Source organism: Numenius arquata, chromosome 7 (assembly GCF_964106895.1).
Source record: "Numenius arquata chromosome 7, bNumArq3.hap1.1, whole genome shotgun sequence".
NCBI classification, from domain to species: Eukaryota; Metazoa; Chordata; class Aves; order Charadriiformes; family Scolopacidae; genus Numenius; species Numenius arquata.
Window position 1 is genome coordinate 42024934 of NC_133582.1, and position 24739 is coordinate 42049672.

Here is a 24739-nt window from a genome sequence, read left to right on the forward strand (position 1 = left end):
ATGAAAGGTAGTAAGGAGCCGTTTTTTGTGAAATTCATAAAGTCTTCTGGGAACTCGGAGTATTTTTTTAAAGCTCTTGAGGTAAGTAGGTCTGATCACCTTTCTCAGTGAGCGCGGTGAATTATCTCATTAAATTGTGGTTGACTTATATGTAGCTTATATGTATACACCTGGAAATAAAGCTATTTCTGTAATAGAGGTGTTTAGTGTCTAATAAAGTTTGTTGAATGAGAACAATTTTGCTGAAGAAGTTACTTCTTGAACAAGAAATAATTTTAATTTGAAAACCTATTGACGTGTAGTGAAGTGACATGTAGCCTGGAAGGTCTGAATGGTGGTCACTCATCTAAGCACTAGCAAACTTAGGAAGGACACTGTGGATTGTTGTCCACCTTGAGAGGTTAGTGGGAGCTAAAGGCGTTGTGTGGCAGGATCAGGTCTTCAAAGTTTTTATGATGAGCATTTAAATCTGAGTATTGTGAAGACTTGGGGGAATAAGAGGGGACACCCGTGAGGTATTTTAGCCCTTTCTTCTTCCAGTGTTCTCTTGCACGGTAGCTTTATTGTGAGCTGTTTCAAATAGATGTACTTGTGTCATTTCCACAGGATTAGCTGTTTGTGATTTGTTCAATAAATGTTGTTTTATGCACTGTTTATCTGCAGTCTATAAAAGAATTTCAGTCAGAAGAACATCTCCAGATCCTTGAAGAAGAAACCGCACTCAATATAAAAGAAAATGATAAGTCGCTTTACATTTGTGATCCTTTTAGAGGTGGTGTTTTCAATCATCTCAAAAAGGTATGCTACCCATCAACTTACTTCTAGCTATATTCTTTGTTTCCTAGAAGTGCTCATGTCCATACTTACACTCTGTATGTTCTCTCTTTTTGCACAAAGTATAGCAGTATGAAGTATTCACAATTTTTCTTTAAAACTTCACTGTATCCTGTATTTAGGGAAGAAGATGACTAGCAAGGCATAAGGATTATTTTGAAGCACAGGGAAAAATAAATAGTTATGATCAGTTCTGATTCTGCTGGAGTTGCTAAGCTGGCTTTCACACTTTTTTACCTCCTGAGTAACATGATTTTGTGTGATCTGCAAGGAATTGTCCAGCAGACAAAGACAGCCTTGCTGGAATTCTCTGTCCTGTTAGCTGTAGCATCTGGTGTTTGTACTGAGGCCAGAAAATCTACAAGGATTGTACTGAAAAACTACAGCTGAAAGTAAAAACAAAGCTCAACTATCTGGAGGTGCTAGAGGAGGAGGAGGTCAGACCAAGGGTCCTGCCTTCCTCAAGATTCAGGGATGGGGAAAGCCTTCTTTATACCAGTGTACCTTCTGCTAATTTTCCTTGTTTTTTTTTTTTTCTGTTATTTTATTGCAGCTTGGTTGTAGAATTGTCGGACCACAGGTAGTCCTGTACTGCATGCAGTCACAGCGATGTGTCCCAAGAGCTGAGTGTCCTGTGTACAATATGACCATGGCCGATGTAACAGTATCCTGTACCAGCCTTGAAAAAGATGTTAGGGTAATGCGTTGTACATAACGGATTGTTTAGCTGATTATTATTGACATCAATTATCATTGACATCTGCTTCCGATGGCTCATTACTAAGGCCACAGACGTACTATATATAAGTCTAACCTATGTATGTATAGTTTATGGAGAGTTGTATAGAGAAAGAGGGAGTCTTACAAGTATATGTCGTATGTAAATATGTATATAGTGGTGTATCTATGTATGCACGTGCATATATTACATATAAGATTTCAGCTGTATTAATATGGGACTAAATGTATGGTTTCGGGATTTTTTTATTTATTAAGTGATTAGACATCACTTAGCTTGCTAGTTTGTCTGCAGCTATAATGCTGCAGATGACGTGCTGTTTCTGGTTGCTCAAAACTGTATAGTAAAGATTTAATATCCAGCCAGCTATGGTTTAAATAGCTTATCTTAGAAATTTACTTTTTATTTATTCTGACCTCTCTTTCTAATTTATACTACCTAAAATACCAACCATCCATAAAATTTTACTCATACAGTATAGTTGTAGTATTTTTATGAAGGATACATATTATGTTCAGCTTATCATAAATGCAAATAAAATAGAAATTATATTTGATGTTTTTATGGCTTCCATATGTATCCGTTTTGTATTTTTGAGCAGTTTTTTAGGAGAAACCGTGGACAATTGAAATCCATGGTTTTGTTTTTTAAGGTGAGTGTGATGTGGGTTCTTTCTTTTTTATTCATAATTTTCTATATTTATTTTTTTTCCGCACTCAGGAAGAAGTTCATAAATATGTGCAGATGATGGGTGGACGTGTGTACAGAGACCTCAATATGTCAGTAACTCATCTTATAGCTGGAGAAGTTGGCAGCAAGAAATACTTAGTAGCTGCATCTCTGAAAAAACCTATTTTGCTTCCCTCTTGGGTTAAGACACTGTGGGATAAGTCTCAGCAAAGGTATAAAAAAAACCTAAAACTGATTTTGTTTTGGGGACTGGTAATTATGGTGATACAGACTACTTTCTTTTTCTACTTGATTTTACTTGAAGAAAAAGCTAATTTATTTCTTTTTTCCTCTCTTTCGTTTCTTTAGCATAATGAGATACACTGATGTTAACATGGAAGACTACGCTTGTCCTGTGTTCCTTGGCTGTACAATTTGCGTTACGGGCTTAAGTAGTTCAGACAGAAAAGAAGTCCAGCGCCTCACTGCTGAGCACGGTGGGCAGTACACAGGGCAGCTCAAGATGAATGAATGTACTCACCTCATAGTTCAAGAGCCAAAAGGTAGAACTTACAGAATGAATACTTTTCAGTTCTTGAGTTGAACTAGTGTAAATATGCATAAGCATAAAATTTTGAACTGTCTCTGTGTCTGCTTCAGTGTTGCTGTTACTACTTCTGTTTAGGGAATCGCTGTTGATGGTAAGAGTAACACAGGGCACCCTTACTTTGCTTTAAAGGCATGAGAAAGAGAACAAAAGAGGGAAAAAAAACAGAGACACAGGTGGTATTTAAGAGAAGAAAAAGGGAGAATCCTAGAGGTGATGGAAGAATAAAGAAAACCTGAGGTTTTTGGGAGAGCTGGATAGGATTTAATTTATATCATAGAATCATAGAATGGTTAGAGTTGGAAGGGACCTTAAAGATCACATAGATCCAACCCCACTGCCATGGGCAGGGACACCTCCCACTAGACCAGGTTGCTCAAAGCCCTGTCCAACCTGGCCTTGAACACACACAGGGATGGGGCATCCACAGCCTCTCTTGGCAGCCTGTTCCAGCGTCTCACCACCCTCAGAGTAAAGAATTTTTTCAGAATATCTTACCTAAATCTTCCTTCTTTCAGATTGAAGCTATTACCCCTCATCCTATCACTATATGCCCTTGTAAAAAGTCCCCATCTCTCCTGTAGGCCCCCTTCAGATACTGGAAGGTCACTATAAGGTCTCTCCGGAGCCTTTTCTTCTCCAGGCTGAATAACCCCAACTCTCCTCTGCTTGTCTTCATAGTGGAGGTGCTCCAGCCCTCTGATATCTTTGTGGCCCTCCGCTAGACTCACTCCAAGAGGTCCATGTCCTTATGTTGGGGGCTCCAGAGCTGGACACAGTACTCCGGGTGGGGTCTCACCAGAGTGGAGTAGAGGGGCAGAATCACTTCCCTCAACCTGCTGGCCACGCTTCTTACGTTGCAGCGCAGGATGCTGATTGAAATTGGATTGTGTATTAATGAATGTTTTTTAACTGGTCTATTCTTTGTGCCTTCTGAGCTCCCTACTAAGAGAACTCCCTTTCTTTCCTCTTGGGAAGATGAACGGATTGTAATTTTATGGTGAGAAGAATGGGAAGGTGGTGTGGTTTTTTTTTTTTCCCCAATTTCCCTCCCTTTCCCTATGGGGAAATATCCTGGGACTTTTAAAACTTCCTCCTCTCCTCCCCCCGCTTGAAAACTTTAAAGCCTTTTTTTTTATTATTTATTTTTGCTTTAGTACCCTGTCATACTGTATTCAGGAGCTAGCCATTAGTGAGATTTTTTGCTCAAACTTTTTGTAATGTCCAGCCATCTTTCAGCGGTCACTGTTTAGCATTAGCCTTTTCCTGACTTGTGATTTTTTATTTTTTTTTTTTTTTACATTTGAAAGGTCAGAAGTACGAATGTGCCAAAAAATGGAATGTGCACTGTGTGTCTGTGCAGTGGTTTTCTGACAGCATTGAGAAAGGCTTCTGTCAGGATGAGACGATGTATAGAATAGAGGCTGGATCAAAACTGAGCAGTACACCCAGTACATCAACACCTATGAATAATACCAGCAAGCCTGATAGTAAGTAAGACCTTCTAAAATATGTTAAAGTAAGGTAGGAAACATTTGTAGTAAGGAGGAAGAACTGTTTCAAATTCATAGAGTTTGACACTTTGGGTTCTGATTCTACTTATGCTTAAAACACAACAGATTACTCTTATGCACATTGAATATTCCAACATGGGTAGACTTAAAACATGTTAATAATTGCTTAAAAAGTAAACTTGAATTAGACGTATGATTGTCTGCTAAAGAATCAGTAGTGTATATCTCTAAGCCCTGAAAAAGCACAACTGTTCACACATTTTTCTTTAAAACAATGTCTGTTACGAATTTAATCTTACAGCAGTCTTAGGGGGGAAAAATGCTGATTTTTTTAACTTCAGTTTATTATAATTTTTTCTATTGTTTTTCTTCATATATTTGGTTTTACTTACTCTATGCTACTAACAGAAGGAAAGTTAAAATTTTGTAAATAAACATTGTAGCATGAAAGACACAGCCAGCTTTAAACGTGTCTTTCCAAATGCCTGTTAATGACTACTACTTCAGGAAATGACTGAGTAGGAGCACTGTAACCCACCTGCACTACCAACAGAGCACTGGGAATTCAATTTAGGTATTTAACCAAGGTCATACTTACCTAGCATTTTTATTCTCCAGACTTTACATGTCCTCCTAGCACAACAAAATCATATGTGGCAGTTTTGTATTTTGTTTAGTGAAGCGGCGGAGAGAGATGAGCCAAAACTAATGCATCTGTTTTCATTTTAATTTTATTTAAAGATCATACCCTTTCGGACGTCAGCCACATTTCCAATATCAATTTGAGTGGTGTTAATGAAACAGCATGTAGTTCTGCTATGAGCAGCAGACTGGATCCTCTTCCTGATGAACTGGAAAACTTGGATATAAGTTCTTTTAAAGCCCCTGAAGATTTGTTAGATGGGTGTCGGGTATGTTTAACAATGTATACTTTGAAATGTTTGGTCTTAGCCCTGTGGAAGCAACTAGGTTGAAGCACTGGCAGTTGCTGCTTGAGTAAATTGTTGTTTCATGGTCAATAGCAAATGCCAGCATTGTCCACATGCTGTAGCTTGCGTGTGTGTCTACCTATATATGTGTGTATGTGTATAATTGTATTAAGTATGTAGTATAAATATAAAATTATATATTCATAGGCATAAATAAACACTACAGGTTCTAGAATTGTTGTGTGGTTTTGGGTGGGTTTTTTGTTTTGGTTGTATGACTTTGGCTGGGGGTTTATTCTGTTAGTAAATACTGGAGTTTTGCTAGATCAATTTGCGAAGATAAATTAATCCAATTCTAAATGCTTTTTTGCTGCTTCTCAGAAGCTGCATCACTAGTTCTGCACCACTAGAACACAGATTCCACAACAGCCAAATTATACCAAAATATCCTACTTTACTTTTTTTTCTTTTTTACTTTTTTCTTTTTTAAAAGCCTTTTTTGTTGCTCTCTTCGTTTTGTAGATCTATCTGTGTGGCTTCAGTGGCAAGAAGTTGGACAAGATGAGAAGGCTTATTAATTGTGGTGGTGGTGTTCGATTTAATCAACTTAATGAAGATGTTACCCATGTCATTTTGGGGGAAAATAATGATGAGCTGAAACACTTTCTGGACAAGACAGCTCACAGGTTATGATAACTATATTGCTTAAGGTCTACTGCTTATTTTCTTTGTCCCACCACCTTGTAAACAGGAAAACATGTATTGATTTGGAGATCCTAAATAGTTCTTGACTTAAATGAGAAAACTTACAGCTAGTCTTACTAAGTACATCCTCACGTGCTCTTGAATATGGTAGTTCTTTGAGTAGCCATGAGTCACTTCAGTGAGCAGAAAAGCAAGTATTCTTTCTGGTGAAAAGAGGTGTTAACTTGTATTTGTTAATATATTGAGGAGGAAGGATTTGGCAACCCAGCAGTGGCAGATATAATTTACATTATAGAAAATAAGTATGAAATTCTCTGTTCTCGAACTGAAAGAATTAAAGAAAATCTTGAGGCTTGTAAAGTTTGCTCAGTATTAGAGGTACAAACTTCAGGTGTGTGTATATACTAGTTCCTGCAGAGCGGGAAAGAAGAATTGCAGTTTGGAAACCTGCCGTAACTTATTTGTATAACACTTTTTATTTTATAGGCCTCATGTAGTGACAGCAAAATGGTTGCTGGAGTCATTTAGTAAAGGTTATCTACATCCAGTAGAGCAATATATACCTCTAAACTACCAGCTGCTAGAGAACCCAATTTTGGAACAACCTGGAATGAAGTCAATTCTTCCCAAAAATACCAGTCTCTCGAAGAAAGAAGCTGTGAATGTTATAAAGCACCAGAAAGCTACTGATGATGACTTCCTCTCTCAATATGTAAATAATGATTCTTCATTAGGTATGTTCTAGTCTCAGCATACATAGAAAGTTTAATTGCTCATAATTAGGATTTGAGCTTTGCAGCATTTGCTTATTAAAAAGCTAGCCACGTCTAGTATGTTAGTTTCTATATTGTGTTTTAGAAATCAAATTTAAACAGACTTATATAGAGCAGTTTTTAACTAAAACCTGGCTGAAAACGGCAGAATACTGTCATTTCTTCATGAAACTGTTTTGACTTGTCTTTGTTCTTGTCAAGCAATTACTGTTGTTGGTTGCTTTTTTTTTTTTTCCCCTTTCAGATGAAGCTGAAAAACTAGCATCGACAACCATCAGTGATGTTACTCACTTGACTGTTCAAGGAGAGAATCAATCTTCCATCTGTAATGGTTCTTTGAGAGAGTCTTCTGCACTGACTGAACGAGGCTTATTTGTCAGAAAGAGGTTTCTTCTTTTGGGTTTTGGTGAAGAGGATGAGTCCTGCATTTCAGATATTATAGTGGAGAATGCTGGGAAAATTCTGCCACTGCAAAGCAGAACCATTGCAGACTATGCTGTGGTACCTTTATTGGGGTGCACAGTGAAGCCGACTGTTGGTGATGTTGTCACAAATACGTGGCTGGTAAGGGAGTTACACTTTCAGTTCCTCGAGTAAACAGGTATCTATTAGAAATAGGTTTTGTCAGAATGCAGAGTTATCAGTGGCTTAAATGTAAGTGAGGTACTGAGACATTAGCTTCGTTTCATTTGGAATGTACTAAATGAAAGCATGCTTTAAAGCCTCTGCATCTGTAAGGTATCTTTTATCTGTTTCACTTTATTTTCTACAGGCTTGTTAAATAGGACTTCATTGTCATGACTCAAAGGTTCTTATATGTGAGTCTGATATCGTTCTCTCTAAATAATGACTTGTAGAAGGAGCTAGTTGACTAATAACAATTTCATTTGATATCTTTGTGCTTACTTGTCTTGTGCTTTTTATAGCTTTTTAAGTTGTGGCAGAAGAGCAAGTCAGCTTTATAGCTCAAAGTCAAAAAACATTAACCATACTTGCCAAGAGCAGGCACGTGGTGTACACTGCTGTTTAATATTTTTCAGCACTAGGTCATTTTCTGTGAAGTAAATCTATACAGACCCTCAGATCACACCTTGGACTGCTTTAAGGGAGGTTCCAGGGTTGGAAGAGTAGTAACTGAAAAGTTCTGAATAATGCCTCAATATATCACACCTGACAAAATTAAAATTATCTAGAAAAGAATTTGTCTGATTCAATGGGAAATAGTTTGTCTCAGATGTAATGATGGAAGCAGGATTGCTTATTGTTGAGTCCATGAATGCTCTTGCACAGTTGCTGAAATATTGTTGGCTTTGTTGCTGTTTGGCTTGATTTACATTGTTATCTCTTTCACTTTCTTTAAGATAACATGTGTGGAACAGCAGCTCCTTTTAGATCCTCAGTCCAATCCACTTTTCACGCCAGTCCCAGTAATGGAAGGAGTTACCCCTCTGGAAGACTGTGTTCTTTCTTTTAGTCAGTTCACTGGTGCAGAGAGAGACTCCCTGGTTTATCTGGCAGGACTGCTAGGAGCCAGGTATGTCTCCTGTCACTGTTTCTTCTTGTTCTTAGACAGCCAGTGTGATGAAATCCATTTATGCATTTCATTTCTTCTTTTACAGGAGTAGAGTTAAAGCTCTTTTGGATTCTATTCATTTACAAAACCTAGTGCTGAAGCAATGTGTTGTTATTATATAGTTCTTTTATTTTCCTCTCCTTTAGAGAAATATAGTCACATTCACACATCCTAATTTCTACCAGAATACGGCCAGTCTCATACAATGACTGAGTCTCAGTAGCTTTTTGCTCAAAAAAAAAAAAAGGTCAGTTTTTCAGTTGTCAGGCCTTCTGAGCTGCTCTTCAGTTGTTCAGGAGCAGACCATTGTTCCTTGTCTTCAGTACTACCTGGTTCAGCCTCATAACCAGTGATAGTGCACCATTTCTTAGGAGCTGGGATGGTGAACTATTTGCTCCTAATTCATCAGGATCTTTGAAAAACGTTAAGAAAAGCATTGTTAGCCATAAAGTGGCAAAACTGTATAGCTTAGAGTATCATTTGATCTGATTTGTAGTCTCAACTAAATTTTTTGCTGATGAATTCTCAGTCGTGCAGTCGTCTTGGAAGATTGAGTCCTTAATGATAAGAGAAAAACTGTAGTAGAAAGAAAAGTGTTGTTCATTTTGAAATGATCCTTGTTGGCTCCAGAAAGGAATCCTGCCTGTCCCATTAATCTTGCAGAAGAATATTAGGCCCAGCGTATGATTTGGAAATGGGATACGCGATGACTTCTGGAATATGAGAAATGTTATGTTTTCAATACTGATAGAAGCAAAACATTATTGTTTAATATTTTTTTGTGTGTGTAGGTTAGGCTGTCAAGTGCAAAGTGGATGGCCTTAGATAATTCTACTGGTTCTTTTTCCGTTGCTTGAATGCATTTTATAATAGTATAAACGTGCCCTAGATTAATTTTGTTTATGACTAAATGAATGTTTTATTAATCTAATTTTAGAGTCCAAGAATTCTTTGTGCGGAAAGCCAATGCAAAAAAGGGAATGTTTGCCAGTACCCATCTGGTGGTGAGAGAACCGGATGGTTCCAAGTATGAAGCTGCAAAGAAGTGGAATTTGCCAGCAGTCACTGTAGCTTGGCTTTTGCAGTCTGCAAGGACAGGAAAGAGAGCAGATGAAAACAAGTTCTTGGTTGAAAATGCAGGGGCTGAAGGTTGGTTCTTAGCAAGTTAGGGAATATGGTTATGTCATTGCACTGTTTGTTCATGATAAGGAAGGCAGGTATGATGAAATTTTTTTTCCTAATACCTTTGAATTATTAGAGCTAAAGGATATTTTTCCAAGTATTTTTTCCGTATTTGTTTTTCCTGATGTTGAGTCACGATTATAGAAATGATACCATGCGTTTGCTGCAAGTCTCTTGGAACTACTGGAGTCTTGTGGTTATCAGTCAGTTGGGAATCAAGCTCAGTGTCTCAGCTTTGTCCTTTCTGACATACGCTGCTCTGTAGGTTGCAAGAGAATTGACGACAGATCCAGCTTAGAACTTCATATTTGTTGATATGCAATGATGTGATGCCCCTCTGCTCACTCCTTCGCGCCTACTTCATCTTCTGATGCTTCTGCTCCTTTTCCAGTTATTTCACACCTTTTATTTGGCAATATTTCTTCCATATTAAGATGCAGACTGCAGTGATTTAATACTGAATGTTAGCAGACCTGTTTTACCAATGCCCTTGTGAATTAATTATATGGGTCACTAAATCAGAGGACAAAAGGTATGTTATTGGCATAGGCATGTCTTATCTGTATATTACATTTTTAAGGAAAAGAAGTGGGGATATGGGAAATGAGCAGTGAAATGTAAAAGCAATCCTTGTACTAATATTTTTGAGCTATAAAGATGATGAGTCATGCTTATCTAGAAGCGTTCATGATGAATAAGCTTTAAGGGCTTATTCCTGGCTAAATCTTGATCCTACTGATCCAAAGGTGTAAGGGACTGGAAGTGTACATAGTGACCTAAGGAGATGTGATTCAGAGTCATGAATACAAAAGAAATTTTATGTTGCGTGGCAAGTAAGGAGCCAGGGAGGAGGAGTTACCTTTAATGTTGAAAGGGAATGATTTTTTGTGTGTTACATCCTTTTTCTTGGATTTGTATTTTGATAGTTGTTGTACGACATGTGAGCTACATAGATATGTGTGGAACTGCAAACAGTGTGAGCAGGCCAGGGGTTGCTAGCTCTTTTTCAGACACTTAGGGTCAAGCTCAGTACCAATGTAATTCAAATTAAGCAGTTAACTGGTAGAGACACAAGATATTTTTAAGAATATAATTGTCAGGGATGGGGAGGGATATGAATTTTTTTTGGCAGGAAAGGAAGGTCAGATGAACTTTCAGTTGTTGAAATAAAAGTGCATGCAAGATCTGTGTTCAAAAGAAAAATTAGATTGCTTGTTTATGTTTTGTTTCCTTTAAAGATAAGGAGAGTTCCATTACTCAGCTTAGCAAGACACCAGCAACTGTTAAATCTCCTGATTCAGAACAACCTACTTATCTCCTTGAAGCTGGAAAAAAAACAGCTGTGACCCCTCTTGATATCAACAGGTTCCAGAGTAAAGCTTTCCAAGCTGTGATCTCTCATCATATTGAGAAGAAGACACCCCCTCTTATGCAAGGAGGGCTGCCCCAGAAAGAACCATCTTTACATCTTGATACGCCATCAAAATTTCTTTCCAAAGACAAGTTATTCAAGCCTTCCTTTGATGTAAAGGTGATCATCTTTGCAAATTTTTTAGCCTGTAGAGCCAGTAGGGTTAAAGATGCACATAAACTTAAATACAGCACAGAAACCTGTGCTTACCCTTTTTTATGCTGTTAACATACGGACTTTCCATTTTGAATAAACCCAGGAAAACTGGCTTTGTTTATTTATATATATTTCTAGTTAATGACCTGTGGACTAAAATTATTGACTAGTAGATGTTATAATGTCCTTAACGAAGCTCCTTTATGCTTATTGCGTGGTATGCTCCCGTGTTCTATGCCTCACACAGTACACAGACTGTCTTCTTTACACCTGAAGGCTGAGAAATGCAACAAGAAGGCTTGTAATTGCTCCAGATAATTGGAAACAAGTGCTTGCTTGTTTTTTGATGAAATGCTACTTTAATGAGATGTTTTAATGTAATAGCTTTACAGCAATTACAAAACTGTTATTGTAAATTGAAAAATGCATTGGGGTTTTGGGTTCGTTGTCTCATGCTGGAGGCCCAAGAGGCTAGAAAAACTACTAGTCTTAAAACGACTAAGAAACCGCTGACACTTAGGGAGTATCTGTGCTGGAATGCAACTCAAGTGTGTGACTCAAGTGTGCCTTGGAAGGCTTCAGGTTTGTTTTTATTTTTGAAGCCTTAACTGAAAGATGAATGCACTGAATTCTTGGAAAGTTGTTGGGGTTTTGGGGGGGTTATTTGTGGCTTGGTTGTTTTGCTGTGGTTTTTTAACCCCTCTGCCTCCAATAGAACAAAACATGTATTACAGAACTAAAAGAATCTAGTGTTCTTTTCAGTTAGTTCTGCTTCATGAAGAGAAGGCTCCAGGGAGACTTTACAGCAGCCTTCCAGTACTTAAAGGGGACCTACAGGAGAGATGGGGTGTTTTTTTTGGTCAGGGATTGTAGCGATAGGATGAGGGATAATGTTTTTGAACCAAAAAAGGGTAGATTTAGATTAGATATTGGGAAGAAATTCTTTACTGGGAGGGTGGTGAGGCACTGAAGCAAGTTGCCCGGAGAAGCTGTGGATGCCCCATCCTTGGAAGTGTTCAAGGCCAGGCTGGATGGGGCTTTGAGCAACCTGGTCTGGTAGGAGGTGTCCCTGCCCATGGCAGGGTTGGGTTGGAACTTACATGATCGTTAAGGTCCTTTCCAACTAAAACCATTCTATGATTCAGTTGGTACTCTGCTTTTTGAAATCTAATAGTTCACCACTCTGATAATTTTCAAAAGCAAAATATTCTAGATCAAAATTTCTCTTCTTCAAAAAAGGGCAGTAAGAGACCCGGTATTTTAAAGGTGCAGATAAAATCACATACTCATGCAACTCTTGTTGCGGGAGGTATTAGGAAATTTATGTAATTCATTGGGGTTGGCCACTGGATTTTCCATTGAAGGTAGTTTTTATTGATGTCAGTGAAAAGAGAGATCAGTAATTTATCTTCTTCCTGGTTTGCTTATGCAGACTTTAAGATTGGGATTGTCTTGTACCGCTTTTGTGCAACGGTACTACAGTTGCACTTGATAGCTGTTACTGTAGTACACGGTCCTGCTTTAGGAGTGTGAAATCATACTACAGACTATATTAGTGAAACTTGCACTTGCGTGAGAATTTTGTAATGCATTTGTGAAAGTCAGTCCATTGCTTTTTTTTTTTTTTGGTAGGATGCTCTGGCAGCTTTGGAAACTCCAGGAGGTCCTGATCAAAAAATCAGGAAACTGAGCACACCTCTCTCTGAAGTCATCGGCAGAAACTTTAAATTGGCACTGGCGAACAGCACACGGCATGCAGTAGCTCTTACTGCCAGCCCTCAGTTGACTGCTGCACAGCCAGAAGTGGTAGGAAATACTGATTTTGAGTTTCTGGAGCATAGGCCTAATTAAGAAAACGCCATGTCTTTTGTGATTTAAGTTACAAAGGAGTTTGTGAATTGTGATTTGTGATCTATTTGAGTAGAAATCTATACGATTATGCATTCTTCAGTGACAGTTAAAGGAAGGTAAGATAGAAGAGTTTCCTTCTGGAAGGCAAAGAATTTTAAAACCTTTTTCTACTGTTTGTACTACTATCTTGAATATTAAGCAATTGCTAAGTAACATGGCATATAAGTATGTACCGGTTTAGACTTTGTAGTATTGGGATGAGAGGATTTCATCACACTTAAGAAATTCCCAGGCTCCAGATGAGCAGGGTTAAATATTTTTGGACTAAAATTAGGAGTTCTATTTTAATACATCTTGTCTTTTCTTATCTTTCTCTGTAAGGTGCTGCTCTTCTGCTTACTGGGAGGCACAAGGTGTGATCAGTTGCTTATTCCCTTATATAGACACATTATGTTATCCCTTCTTGTAGTCAGTGATCTTGCCTCTTCAGTTTAATCTACCCTAGTGAGAGAAAACAGAAAAAGATGTAGGAGGAAAGGTAGCTTTCATGTATTGCTTGCCATGTTAGTACACTGTTTACTGTAGAGGAGGGGCAAGAAAGCTAATAGCCTTCAGCAAGGGAAGTCTGTCACTTCTTGCTTTGTAGCTCCTCATTCTTACTTTTTTTCACTCCAGTACAATGAAATATTTCTGTGGCATCAGGTTTGATAATTCCCTGATTGCAGCATTCAGGAAGTGCTCAGTCTGCAATGGAAGGAGCAGAGAATTTTCCAGGGAGACTGGCTGAGAGTGAATCTTTTGTCTTTGGATTCCTAGTGCATGGAATGATAATAGTGCTGGGTTTTGACCATGGAGTCTGGGAGAAGCAAAAATAGAGAAAATGTGTTTATCTTAGTTTTGTTGTTACTGCATATTTTACTACATGCTTCACTAAATATTGAAGTATTTTTGTTATTGATACAGAAACCTTCCAAACCTGTCTCTCCTGTGTTTTATCCCTGCTGCTTGAACAGGAAGAAGAGCCCAAGCCTCTTGCCAATGTGGTTATATATGTTAGTAAAAAACTTAGTAAGAAGCAAAGTGAACTGAATGCAGTAGCAGCTTCTCTTGGGGCAGACTACAGGTATCAACTGATCAAAAACAGCTTCTAAGCTTTTGCACCGATATGACTTAAATACAATTCTTTGCATTCTAGTATGGTTTATCTACGTGACCTTTTGCTATAGTTAAACATTAGATTTCACCATCTTTAACAATTTTGATTGCAAAATAAGGCCATCCGCTTCTAAAGTGAACTAAGGCCATCTTTCCCCACTGCATCCGCAGTCTCTGTGTTCTTGATGAGTCTGTCTTGGAAAGACTGTTTGTCCCAAAGTTTGTCCCAGAAGTGTTCCCAAATTGCAGGGTTTTTTAAAATTTTTTTTCCTTCCCTTCTTTTTTAAAGAAGACTATGAAACACGTTTAGCTTTTGGGTAGTTTAAAATTTGCTTTATATTTTAGATTTTGAATCTGATCTGAATTTATGTGTGTTTCTTCCTGGCTCAAAACTAATTATTTTACAGATTGTAAGCATGGCTAAGTTAGTGTGCTTAGAAAAGCTTAGGAAAAATAGGATGTCATGAAGAGAGAAACCACAAACTAATGTTTGTGATTGAAGACAGAATTCTGCTCCCTCTAAATCAAATAATTTATATATTTTGTTACTGACTTCTATAATAAGTGTTATCATTCACAGTGTGGATGAGGAAGTTGCCCTCATGTATAGTAGTAGTAGCTTAGAAACGCTGAAGATAGTTGCATTAGATAGCAAATACTAGTTTTTTATCGGTTTAAATGTTAGAATCCTGCATTTTGTTTATTTTGAGCTTCCAGAATCAGTATTTCACTTGCAGCTCAGTATGTCAACAAAAGAAAAAGCTCTCTCGTCATGGGTCACCCATTCTTTTCAGAAACTGATTTGAAACTCCACTTACTTAAATAAAAACAAACCAAAAAAACCTAAAGTAAAATGCCTTCTCTTCTACTTATGTATCAGATTTAGTTTTGTTTACTTCAGAAGTGCTTTCAAAAGCCATTGAAGTTATTCTATCCTGAAACTGAGTGTTGTCTTTTTTTGATGAAGAAAGTGGGCTTATGTTTATTTGGGCATAACAGAACAGACAAAGCAGTATTTTTAACATGAATAAGGGCTAGGACAATTTCTGAGCTGGATTTCTGATACTTTCTGTTAGAAATTGTATCTTCAAGTTGTATTTCGTTTTCTTTTCTAGATGGTGCTTTGATGAAACAGTAACACACTTCATCTACAAGGGAGGACAAAATGACAACAATAAGGAGTACAAATCTGTTAAAGAATGTGGTATACATATTGTTTCAGAACACTGGCTTTTAGAGGTATGGAGTTTGCTTTGTTCCCATATTAACAGTGAAGGGAAATGTGGGCTTAAAAACAATTCTATGGCAGTGGATTTTCTGTTTGCATTTATAGTACACATGTACAGGAAATGATATTTTATATCCTGCTTTGAATTTATAAATCGAGCCATCGGTTTTCACTGATGTAATTACGTTGTTCTCCATGAGGAGAAAAGAAGTTCTCTTCCATTGAACATTTCTGCTACGTGTTTCTCAGAACGAGAACCACGTTTTTCTCTTGTGTATTGTTCTTACTGTACTTTTTCTGTGTTTAGATGTGGAATTTCTCTTTTATCTCAATCAGTTTCTCATCTTTCTTATGTTAACTGATGTTATTTCAGAGTGCCCAAGAATATAAACGGCTTCCTGAATCTCTCTTTCCTCACACTTACAATCCAAAAATGAGCCTGGACATCAGCGCAGTGCAAGAGGTCAGGCTCTCTTCCTCCAGTAAACTTCCATCAACTGAAAAACCAGCAGAGGAAAATGAGGTATAATGTGTGATATGAATTCATGTTCCGTGCAGCGGTTTGGATGCAGTTAACTTAATTGTTATATTAACATATTAATAAAAAATGTTGATGCTTATTCAGCAATGCCCTGAATCAGGTTTAGCTAGCAATTAGTAGTAGCTATTGCAAATGTTCATTAAGGTTTTTCTGTGTATGTAATATTTCTCTTCTAAGGCAATGGATGGAAATGCAGGCATTTCAGGATTAGAAGTGCTTTCCAAATTTGAAATTATGTAGGTCCAGTCTTAGGTTTGTCCTGTAGGTTGTGAGATCCAAGGTAGGAACTTGCCTTAGTAGACATTTAAACCGTGGAATAGGTGTTGTCACTGATGCTGCTGTTCACTGTTTTACTGTCATTGCCGTAGCAGAAAGGTTAGATTTACTCTAAAGCAAGATTAATAATCTTCAGAATTTATGCATGTGTTGAACATGGGTTAAAAGCAAAAAATTTTGGTGTTTTAGATTATTCCGGTGGGCGAAGATGATGATGAAGATGACATAACTACTGACCAAATAAAGGAAATGGTCACTGCAGGGGAAGAACAAATTGTAACAAGTGAAGCCAAAGGAGGTAAATATTTTCAAAATAGTTTTGGAATATCAAACTATCAGAATGAGCCTTTTATGGTTTCAGGTGGTCAATGTTAAGATCTGGAAGCTTTAGGTACCGTGTTTATATACTGGTCAAGCGCAGCTAGCCCTTATTGTTGCTGGATGAGTGGAAAGGGTTTTGCTCTCTATTTTAAAGACTTTGACAGCTGATAAGAAAATCATAATCATCCATTGCAAATTACTTAATTGCCATTTCTTTGTTTTTAAAACACTGAAGTACATCTTCAACATGACAAATCAGTGTTTTAGAGTATACCTTTTTTGTTTTGTAAACAAATGTGTTACTAGGGAATTGTGGATATAAGTTAGATCATGAGAAAATTCAGAAGTGAGCCAAATGGAGATTTCTGCTTGTCTCTAGGATTAGCTGACTCAGGGCATACCTACTTTCCCTAGATATTTTTTCCTACATATCTTTCCTTCTCCTTAATATCTTGTCTTTGTGTGGCTGGGGGAAGTTGACTGAAATTTCAGTTACTTTTCACTTGTTACAATATAACAGTCTTGATCCTATGAGTGTTGTTCCTTCTCTTAAGTTTTAACTCAAGCGCTAGAAATGAGGGAGAACTTCCAGAGGCAGCTGCAGGAGATCATGTCTGCCACATCACTAGTGAAACCACAAGGGCAAAGAGGATCCCTTTCAAGGAACAGTTCTGATGGTCTTCCAACCACTCCTGATAGCACACGGTCTGTGCGAAACGGCCGCAGTAGGGCCTTGGAAGCTCTAAGGTATTGATTTGTGTTTCAAAGTATCTTATTTTGTCCTCTCTGCGCATACTTAGGCATTCATTGAAACATGAATAGGTCTCCAGGGTTTTCAGATGTATTGTCTTTCTTTACTGATAAGTACAAGTTGTTTCTCTTGCGATTTAGAATCTTTAACTGGACATGCTAGATAAAGTTAGAATCTTAATCCATAGTGGGTGTCTTGTTTTTCAAAAAATCACAGAATAGTATGATTGCTTTTTAAGTTTTGAATAGAATTATGCCAGCTCATTTCTTTCTCTTCAGGTTAGTGTTCTTACAGATTTTCTAAGAAAGCAATGCTGCAGTTTTCAGTACATAGGTCATATACAGGTAGTAGGTATCCCTGCAGAGCACCTCTGTGAATGTTTCTCTTTTCTTTTTCTTTTCTCTCTAAACAGAGAATAGGATTTGAACTCTAACAATGCTGAGCTACAGTGAAAAAGTAATGGAAACCTTGCAAAATTATTCCTTTAGCTTGGTGTTTATTTGCAAATTAATAGATTGAGTAAAGAGTAGAATACACTGATTTTTAGAATAATTTATCAGTATTGACACATATTAAAAACATCTCCTACTGATATTTTAGTTGCCTCTTTCAGCTACACTGACACTTAAGCTTACAAAGCTAGGCTGCCCGGAGTTGCTTTTATATGGAGATTTTCCCCTTTCCCAGCCATGCTTTCGAATAGTGATGTCACTTGGGCATTACAGTTTATATGATCATTAACACATTGTCTTCTAGTATGGTAGTCTTCTGTAAAACAAATGAATATTTAAAATATCTTTGCTTTTTTCCTTAGGCAATCCCGTCAGGCCCTCGCAGATATAAACACAGAGCCATCCCAGAGTGAGCAGATCATCTGGGACGATCCTACTGCGAGGGAGGAGAGAGCAAGACTTGTCAGCAACTTTCAGTGGCCTAATAGTCCTTCCCAGTACACTGAGCAGGGTCAGAGTAACGCCAATAAGAACATGGATGAGTCTGCCTTCAAAGGATCTTTAGCCGATGCAGAGATTGCTGCTATAGGTAAAATCAGAAATACAATATCCTTGTTCTTTGCTACAATGCCCATTTGATCTTTGGGACTTTCAAAATACAGTAGTGTTTGAATTCTACTTTAAAAAAAAGAAGTGAGCATTGTTGGCACTTTTTGAATGCCAAAAATACAATTTTACATCTTTGAGCTCCATTGTGTTGTTGTTTATTAAAGAGAAGCTTTCCTGTCCATTTGCCATTTGTGGTCAAACATCAAGGCAGTGTTTGTCTAAAAACAGCCTGCGTTAGCTTTAGGAAGCCTTCCAGATTTTTTCTTGGAACCACAGCTGGTTTCCAGGTAACAATTCAGGTAGATGCAGTGGGATTCAAATGGGAATGCTGGTAGCAAAATCTTTCTAATTGTAGTGGAAATACTCAGGGGTGAAGAATGGAGCTATGGAAAGAAGCTAGTCCATGAGCCCAAAAAATACATGTCAGAGTTGCCCATGGACGTGCTTAGGATTCTGTGAAGATACTGTATTTGTCTTCCCTGTTCTTTTTGAATTCTTTAGTCTACTGCTAGGACTAAGGAAGCAACATATTTTTGTTTTTCCATCTGTTTTTGCTTTCTTCCCATTCCTGCCTCCTGAGAGATGGTGGAATCCTCTAGTTCTCTCTCCCTGCTGCCTCCCTTCTGCCTCCAACTGCTTCCCTAAATCTAGTTACAGAGTTTCTGCTTGTGGCAACAATCTTCCTGAAAACTGGCCCTGTCCTAGAGGAGGTTGAAGAAAATTAGCTAAATGCATTCAACTGATTTTTGGTTTAACTGAATCAGTGCAGTTTAGCCAAAGAAATTAGGCTATTTGAGGTTCTTGGTTTTTTCAAAGCAAGGCATCCAGGGACATTAGTCTGCAATATTGCAATTGGTGGTTTGTGGTATAAGGAAGAGCATCTTTATGAAAGGCAACGGTGAAATGTAACTGTACATGTTGTAGCAGCAGTAGTGTTTTGTCCTTTTAGGATAACTATGTTTTTTTAATTTTTTTATTTTATTTTTTACCTTAACCGTAGTTATGTTCAAAGACATGCAACAACGCTTTACTTTCACAGCTGTTCCTGAGGCTGGGGATGAAGATTTGATGGAAGGTCCAAAGAATCCTGTGTGTAGAGATCCTGAAACACCGATTAAAGATCACTTGATCCCCACTCCTCAGGCCCCCAGCATTGCTTTCCCGCTGGCTAACCCTCCTGTGGCACCACAGCCCAAAGAAAAGGTTTGTCATGTGAAGAAATATTTATGATTATTTGTGTTCCGAGAGATTTGGTGACAGTTTAAGAAGTTTTGAACTTGATGGTAAATATAAAATAGGTGAATATCTGCATTTAAAATCTTGAAGTGGATAACTCTTTCCCCCTTTCTTTGAGATTTTGAACAAATAATGTTTGCTCAAATAAATAAAGCTTGTTTGTTCAGACAAATAAAGCTTTTTGTGCTGTTAGTTCCTGCTGGAACGCTGAGATAGGCTTTAGAGTGGAGAGTTACTACATGTATTACTTGAAACTCCTCCGGCCGTGTTAGGATGATGGAAAAAAGGTTAGGCCTTTGTTTCCTTGGTGGTATCTGGAATTTATGTTTAGGCACAAACAGAAAATTATTTTTTCTGCCATAAGCCTGGTTTAAAATTCTACTGTTTTATAGTGAACTTGGAACGGGTTAGGAAAATTAGCTTAGTCTTTTGCCTGCAGTGAATCTCTTGACACTCATACTTTCAGCAGCTATGTGTCTTCAGAGGCATGATGTGTCATGTTAGTAAATAAGCTGTGGTGGAAATGCGTAGAGGCCCTGTAAGTTACAGGAAGTCTGAATGAATGAGGAAGTGTGATGGATGATGATTTCTTCATGTGTTCAACTTGGCATTCAGTGGATATGAATGAAGGATTCGTTTTTATGACAGGTTGGTTCAATTCTGCCCTGAATAAAGGGGGAACCAAGAGGATGTTAAGCAGGAGCCTTACACTGATTTGATAAGATCCAAGCTTTTTGTCAAGTGATTGACAGGTTTGGTTCTGCTTTTCCTGGCTAAAAGAAAACTTACTATAAAAATAACCCAGAATGTTTGGCAGAGAAATAGTCAGCTGTCAACCTAATCTTTCTGTCATATTTTCAAAATCTGTTACTGTATTTCCAGGCTGTTACAGAAGATGAGAAGGCTGAAGAAGAACCAGAAAAACACCGTAAATTTCAGCTGTCTTCTCTTAATCCTCCGGAAAGATTTGATTACTGCCATCTGATTGAGGAATTAGGTATCAGATATTTGTGAAATGCAAAGAATAGTATGTGTTTGTATGTGTCTAGTCAGCTGTGGCTCACTGGCGAAAAGAAAGGGCTTCTGTTAATGACTCATCAGATTTGAGGTCTCAAATTTATGGCTTTCTGTGCTTGTGAGTGATTCTTTGAATATTATTATATGAGTAATCAGCTTTGCCATATAAAACAGCAATGGTTTTGTCTTCTAGCAGTTTTCTTTTAGCTATCTCCACAACAGCCTCATTCTTTACTATTATTGAGAGTGCCCAGGATCTGCTGTCCTCTGGTGTCTCTCTCATTCCTGTCTGTATTACAGCAGCACTTTATTTTTATCAGAGCCACTCTTTCCTGACTGCTTCTCCTTCCTGCCCGGCTTCTGCCTATGTCACTTCAATGATAAAATTTTCAATGTAAATTTGAGTTAAGTGTACTTTTTTTAACCAAATTCAAATAATTCTGACTTTGAGTTGATCCTTTCTTCGGTGCAACACAACCCTTAAATAATTTGAATCAAATTTATTCCTCAATTAAAGGTGGAATAGTACTTGAGAAACAGTGCTTTGATCCAAGTTGCACACACATTGTTGTGGGACATCCTCTTCGAAATGAAAAATTCTTGGCTTCGATGGCAGCTGGAAAGTGGGTGCTTCATCGTTCCTACCTGGAGGCATGTAGAGGAGCTGGCTGCTTTGTTCAGGCATGTGACCTTATTATTGAGAAATGAGTATGTTGTACCTTTTTGCATTTCTTTTTATTTTGCACTACTAAGAAAGGACTTAACTTCTCAACAGCGATTAGCAGTTTGGGGTGCCCAAACCTTAGGAGTTCTGGAGGATCTAAAGTCTGAGAAATTTTTGGCAAACTTTTCTCTGAAAACTTGTCCCGTATCAAACTCCTGGTATAGGACAAATAAAATACCTGTAGTTTTATAGCTAGTTCTGAAAATTGAATCTTGAGTACCTTTTGGTAAATTCTCATTGGTATCAGCTACGGTTATGTGGATCTTGTTACACCAGGATTTAAATCCTGATCCTTTCAATAAATGAACATAATAGTTTTAAGTGATCCAACTCTGTAACGACATAGTAAACATTTTAGAATGCTCTCTTCCAACTCCTCACCTCCCTAACCATTATTTCACACTTCTTCTGGGTTTGGCAATTCTTTTACATTGAGCAGGCTAACTTTAATGCCTGCAGACTGGTTCATATCTTTGTGTCAAAACCAGTTTTCATTGTTTTGGAAGATACTGCAGAAGTGTAGAGTTGATGGTGTCCAGAGTAGTGGGTTGCTTTGCCATGCTGTTGAATTCCATTGCAAGAGGAATCTGGTTGTCTACAATGTGACTTGATGTCACAGAAATCAGGAGTTGATTTAGATATGTATGTGCAATTAAGAGCCATATCTAATTTTAACTAGAGTTATTTTTGCCAGATAAAATCAATATATAAAGCTAGAATGAGTTGGGTTTTGTTCTGGTTTTTGTTTGTTTGTTGTTGTTTTTGTTTTGTTTTGTTTCCGTTTTGATGTTTTCTTATTTATTTTTTCTGCTGGTGACGTTGACAGGACTTTGCATTGTAATTCAAGCTTCTGATTGTTCTAGGAAGAAGATTATGAGTGGGGAAGTAATTCCATACTTAATGTTTTGCCTGGAATCAATGTAAACCAGAAGAAACTAGCACTCGCAGCCATGAGGTGGAGGAAAAAAATTCATAAAGGGAGGCAAGAAACTGGTATTGTTGAGGTATTGAGATACTCATGTAAGCTGTACAGTGTGGGTGGACAGGACAGGGATTGTCAACCAAGAAACTTAACTGGCAGAGACAGGTCATCTGCCTTGTTATTAAGAACAAAATGGCTTAGCTGGATATATTCTAGTTAAGTAGTTTTGTTTAAAAAAAACCCAACTTTTAGTGCTGGCATACTAAAAGTCTTAATCTTCTCCTGAACCATTGTTCATTTTTTTTGAAAAGCTGGAATGTGGCTACTTAGGTATGTAAATGTCCCTTGGACATGAAGATGATGTTTAGACTTCAGATCTCTGACGGGGGAGCTGACCTAACTGGGCTTTACTAGGAAACCACAACCTGTACTGGCAGTAACAGGTAAAAATCCTGTGCTGTGCCGTACAGGTGAGTACAGCTCTCTGGACAGCAATTTTTATGGCTGTAGCAGTGAGCATACTGTTGTGCTTCAAACGTGGCACGAGTTTGCACTTTTCCTAAAGCACCTTCCATGATTTTTACGGTGCAAATTGCATAGTCTTTCAATGAGATTCTTTTAAAATGGGAATTGGGGCCCCTCAAAGCCTTTTAACTCCTCTCTCAAGTTGGGCATTGCAGCTGAGCATTCGTTGAAAAGTAGAAATACTGCTGCTGTTTCAGTCACATCAGGATAAATCTTGACTTGCACGTAGCCTTTTTAAATGAATGCTTGTAACAAATCCTCTGTACCTCTTGCCTACTTGGAAACCAGAGTGAGTGCTGTTAGGAGGCAACCAGTTGGCCCCAGGTGCTGTTACTGTAACTGGGTAAATAATGTAGTGCATGGGGTAGGGGAGAAATGTTGTTTCCAAGTTAAGTATCTGTCTTAAGATACATTTTTGTAGATGAGCGTCTGGTGTTCTGGAAAAAAATACTCATAGCCAAGAATCTTTTCATAGATCAGGTTGTCCATTTTGCTGTGCAGGTGAAAGGGCTCGGTGGAAAGCTGCCTGACTGTACAATGGTGGCCCAATAGTTGTACGTTGTGTGGGGTTTTTTTTCTGCTATTTACCCTTAAAGACAACACTAGATGATAGTAAATCTTCATCTGATGGATATTCTCGGAAGGGGCAAATTATAGATCCATTAAGTGTCTGTACTTTTTTAGTACCAACATACTTTTGACTAAATTGAATCGTTTATCTAGGGAGCTTTCAGTGGCTGGAAAGTGATCCTGAATGTTGACCAAACCAAGGAAGCAGGATTCAGGCGCCTTCTTCAGTCAGGAGGAGCAAAAGTAGGTACCTTTTTGAAAAATAATTAAATACATGTATGGTCTTTTTTTTTTTTTTTTTTCCTTTCTGTTAAACTCTGTGCTGGGGATTTTCCATGTGAGTAAAAGGTCTTAACCAACAAAACTGCTTAGACAGGATAGCTGACTCATGGTCAAAGGGTGGAAGGAAAAAGCAATGTCATCTTCATTTGGCACATGGTCAGGCAGGGCAGCTTGTCTGAGGTCACACAAGTCAGTAGTGCTGGTGGGAACTGAGGTCGGAGTTTCTGTGCCCGGCTCTGATGAGAAGGATCACCCTTCCTGAAATGTACGCGATGGTACAGAATGCAGCTGTAAATGGTATTTTATTTCCCATTAGTTTGCTAGTTAATGAGTTAATTATAGGTTATGAACTGCATTTGTCTTACCAAAGCAAACTCGTTCTTGTCTATCGTGTTTTAATTTGTAGGTGTTTTCTGGTCATTCTGTGTCTCTCTTTAAAGAAGCAACTCATCTTTTTGCTGACTTCAGTAAGCTGAAGCCAGATGACCCCAGGGTTAACGTAGCAGAGGCGGCAGCCCAAGGAGTGAACTGCCTGAAACCGGAGTACATCGCTGACTACCTCATCCAGGTGTGCTTGCCCGGAGGTCTCGGCAGTGCCCTTCACTCGCCCCACAGGCAGATGGGGCAGCCCCAGCCACCTGAAGCCTCTGAAAGGGACTACTGCTGTACTGGTCCTGTGCCTCTTTTGCCAGCAATTGTGGCCACAGATGCCTAATCCTGAGTATTTTGATCTGTGGCCTCACATTTTAACGGCAAGGACATGACTTGTTCTAGTGCTGGCAGTGGGATCTGTGGCGGGGTAGGGAGCTTGGCAAAATGTATTCAAAATGTAGGTGTGCAATGTTTGTTATTTTCAATTTTAGAAAAATAACGAGCTGTTTCTTCTCAGAAACTTCTTGAGCTAAACCACTTTTCTTTTTTTTTTTTTTCCTCCTTCCTCTATTGAAGGATCCACCTCCCCCAATGGAGTCTTACTGCCTGCCAGAAGCTGGGTCTTACCTTCAGAGTAACATAGGACTTGAAACTGGATTATCCCAGAAAAGAAAAGCACTGGGAGAAATGAGCAGAATCAAGCGATCCAGAATACACTGAGCAAATTCCGTGCTTTTAATGTGTACATTTTTAAATTCATATTTATATTTTTTCATTCTTGCCACAAAAAATTAAAAGCTTTGAGTTTCACTTCT

General features: G+C 38.2%; 1 protein-coding gene across 1 annotated transcript; it reads left to right on the top strand.

The window, feature by feature from the left end:
* TOPBP1 (DNA topoisomerase II binding protein 1) lies at positions 1-24739 on the top strand. Its single transcript, XM_074150424.1, has 27 exons — positions 1-81; positions 664-798; positions 1388-1531; positions 2294-2475; positions 2612-2805; positions 4160-4339; positions 5105-5274; positions 5815-5978; positions 6484-6731; positions 7015-7334; positions 8132-8304; positions 9281-9492; positions 10764-11056; positions 12725-12898; positions 13957-14066; positions 15214-15337; positions 15700-15849; positions 16333-16441; positions 17019-17211; positions 18030-18256; positions 19316-19479; positions 20395-20509; positions 21047-21210; positions 22117-22257; positions 23424-23513; positions 23959-24120; positions 24501-24739. Exons 1-27 carry the CDS (start codon positions 1-3, stop codon positions 24642-24644), a joined length of 4563 nt encoding a protein of 1520 aa, XP_074006525.1. The 3' UTR covers positions 24645-24739.

Excerpts from the sequence above, each read along its gene's own strand:
- TOPBP1 (XM_074150424.1), top strand. The coding sequence starts at position 1 with ATGAAAGGTAGTAAGGAGCCGTTTTTTGTGAAATTCATAAAGTCTTCT. Across the intron at positions 16,442-17,018 it reads AACAAGTGAAGCCAAAGGAG|TTTTAACTCAAGCGCTAGAA; the intron begins GTAAATATTTTC and ends CCTTCTCTTAAG. Across the intron at positions 24,121-24,500 it reads TCGCTGACTACCTCATCCAG|GATCCACCTCCCCCAATGGA; the intron begins GTGTGCTTGCCC and ends CCTCTATTGAAG.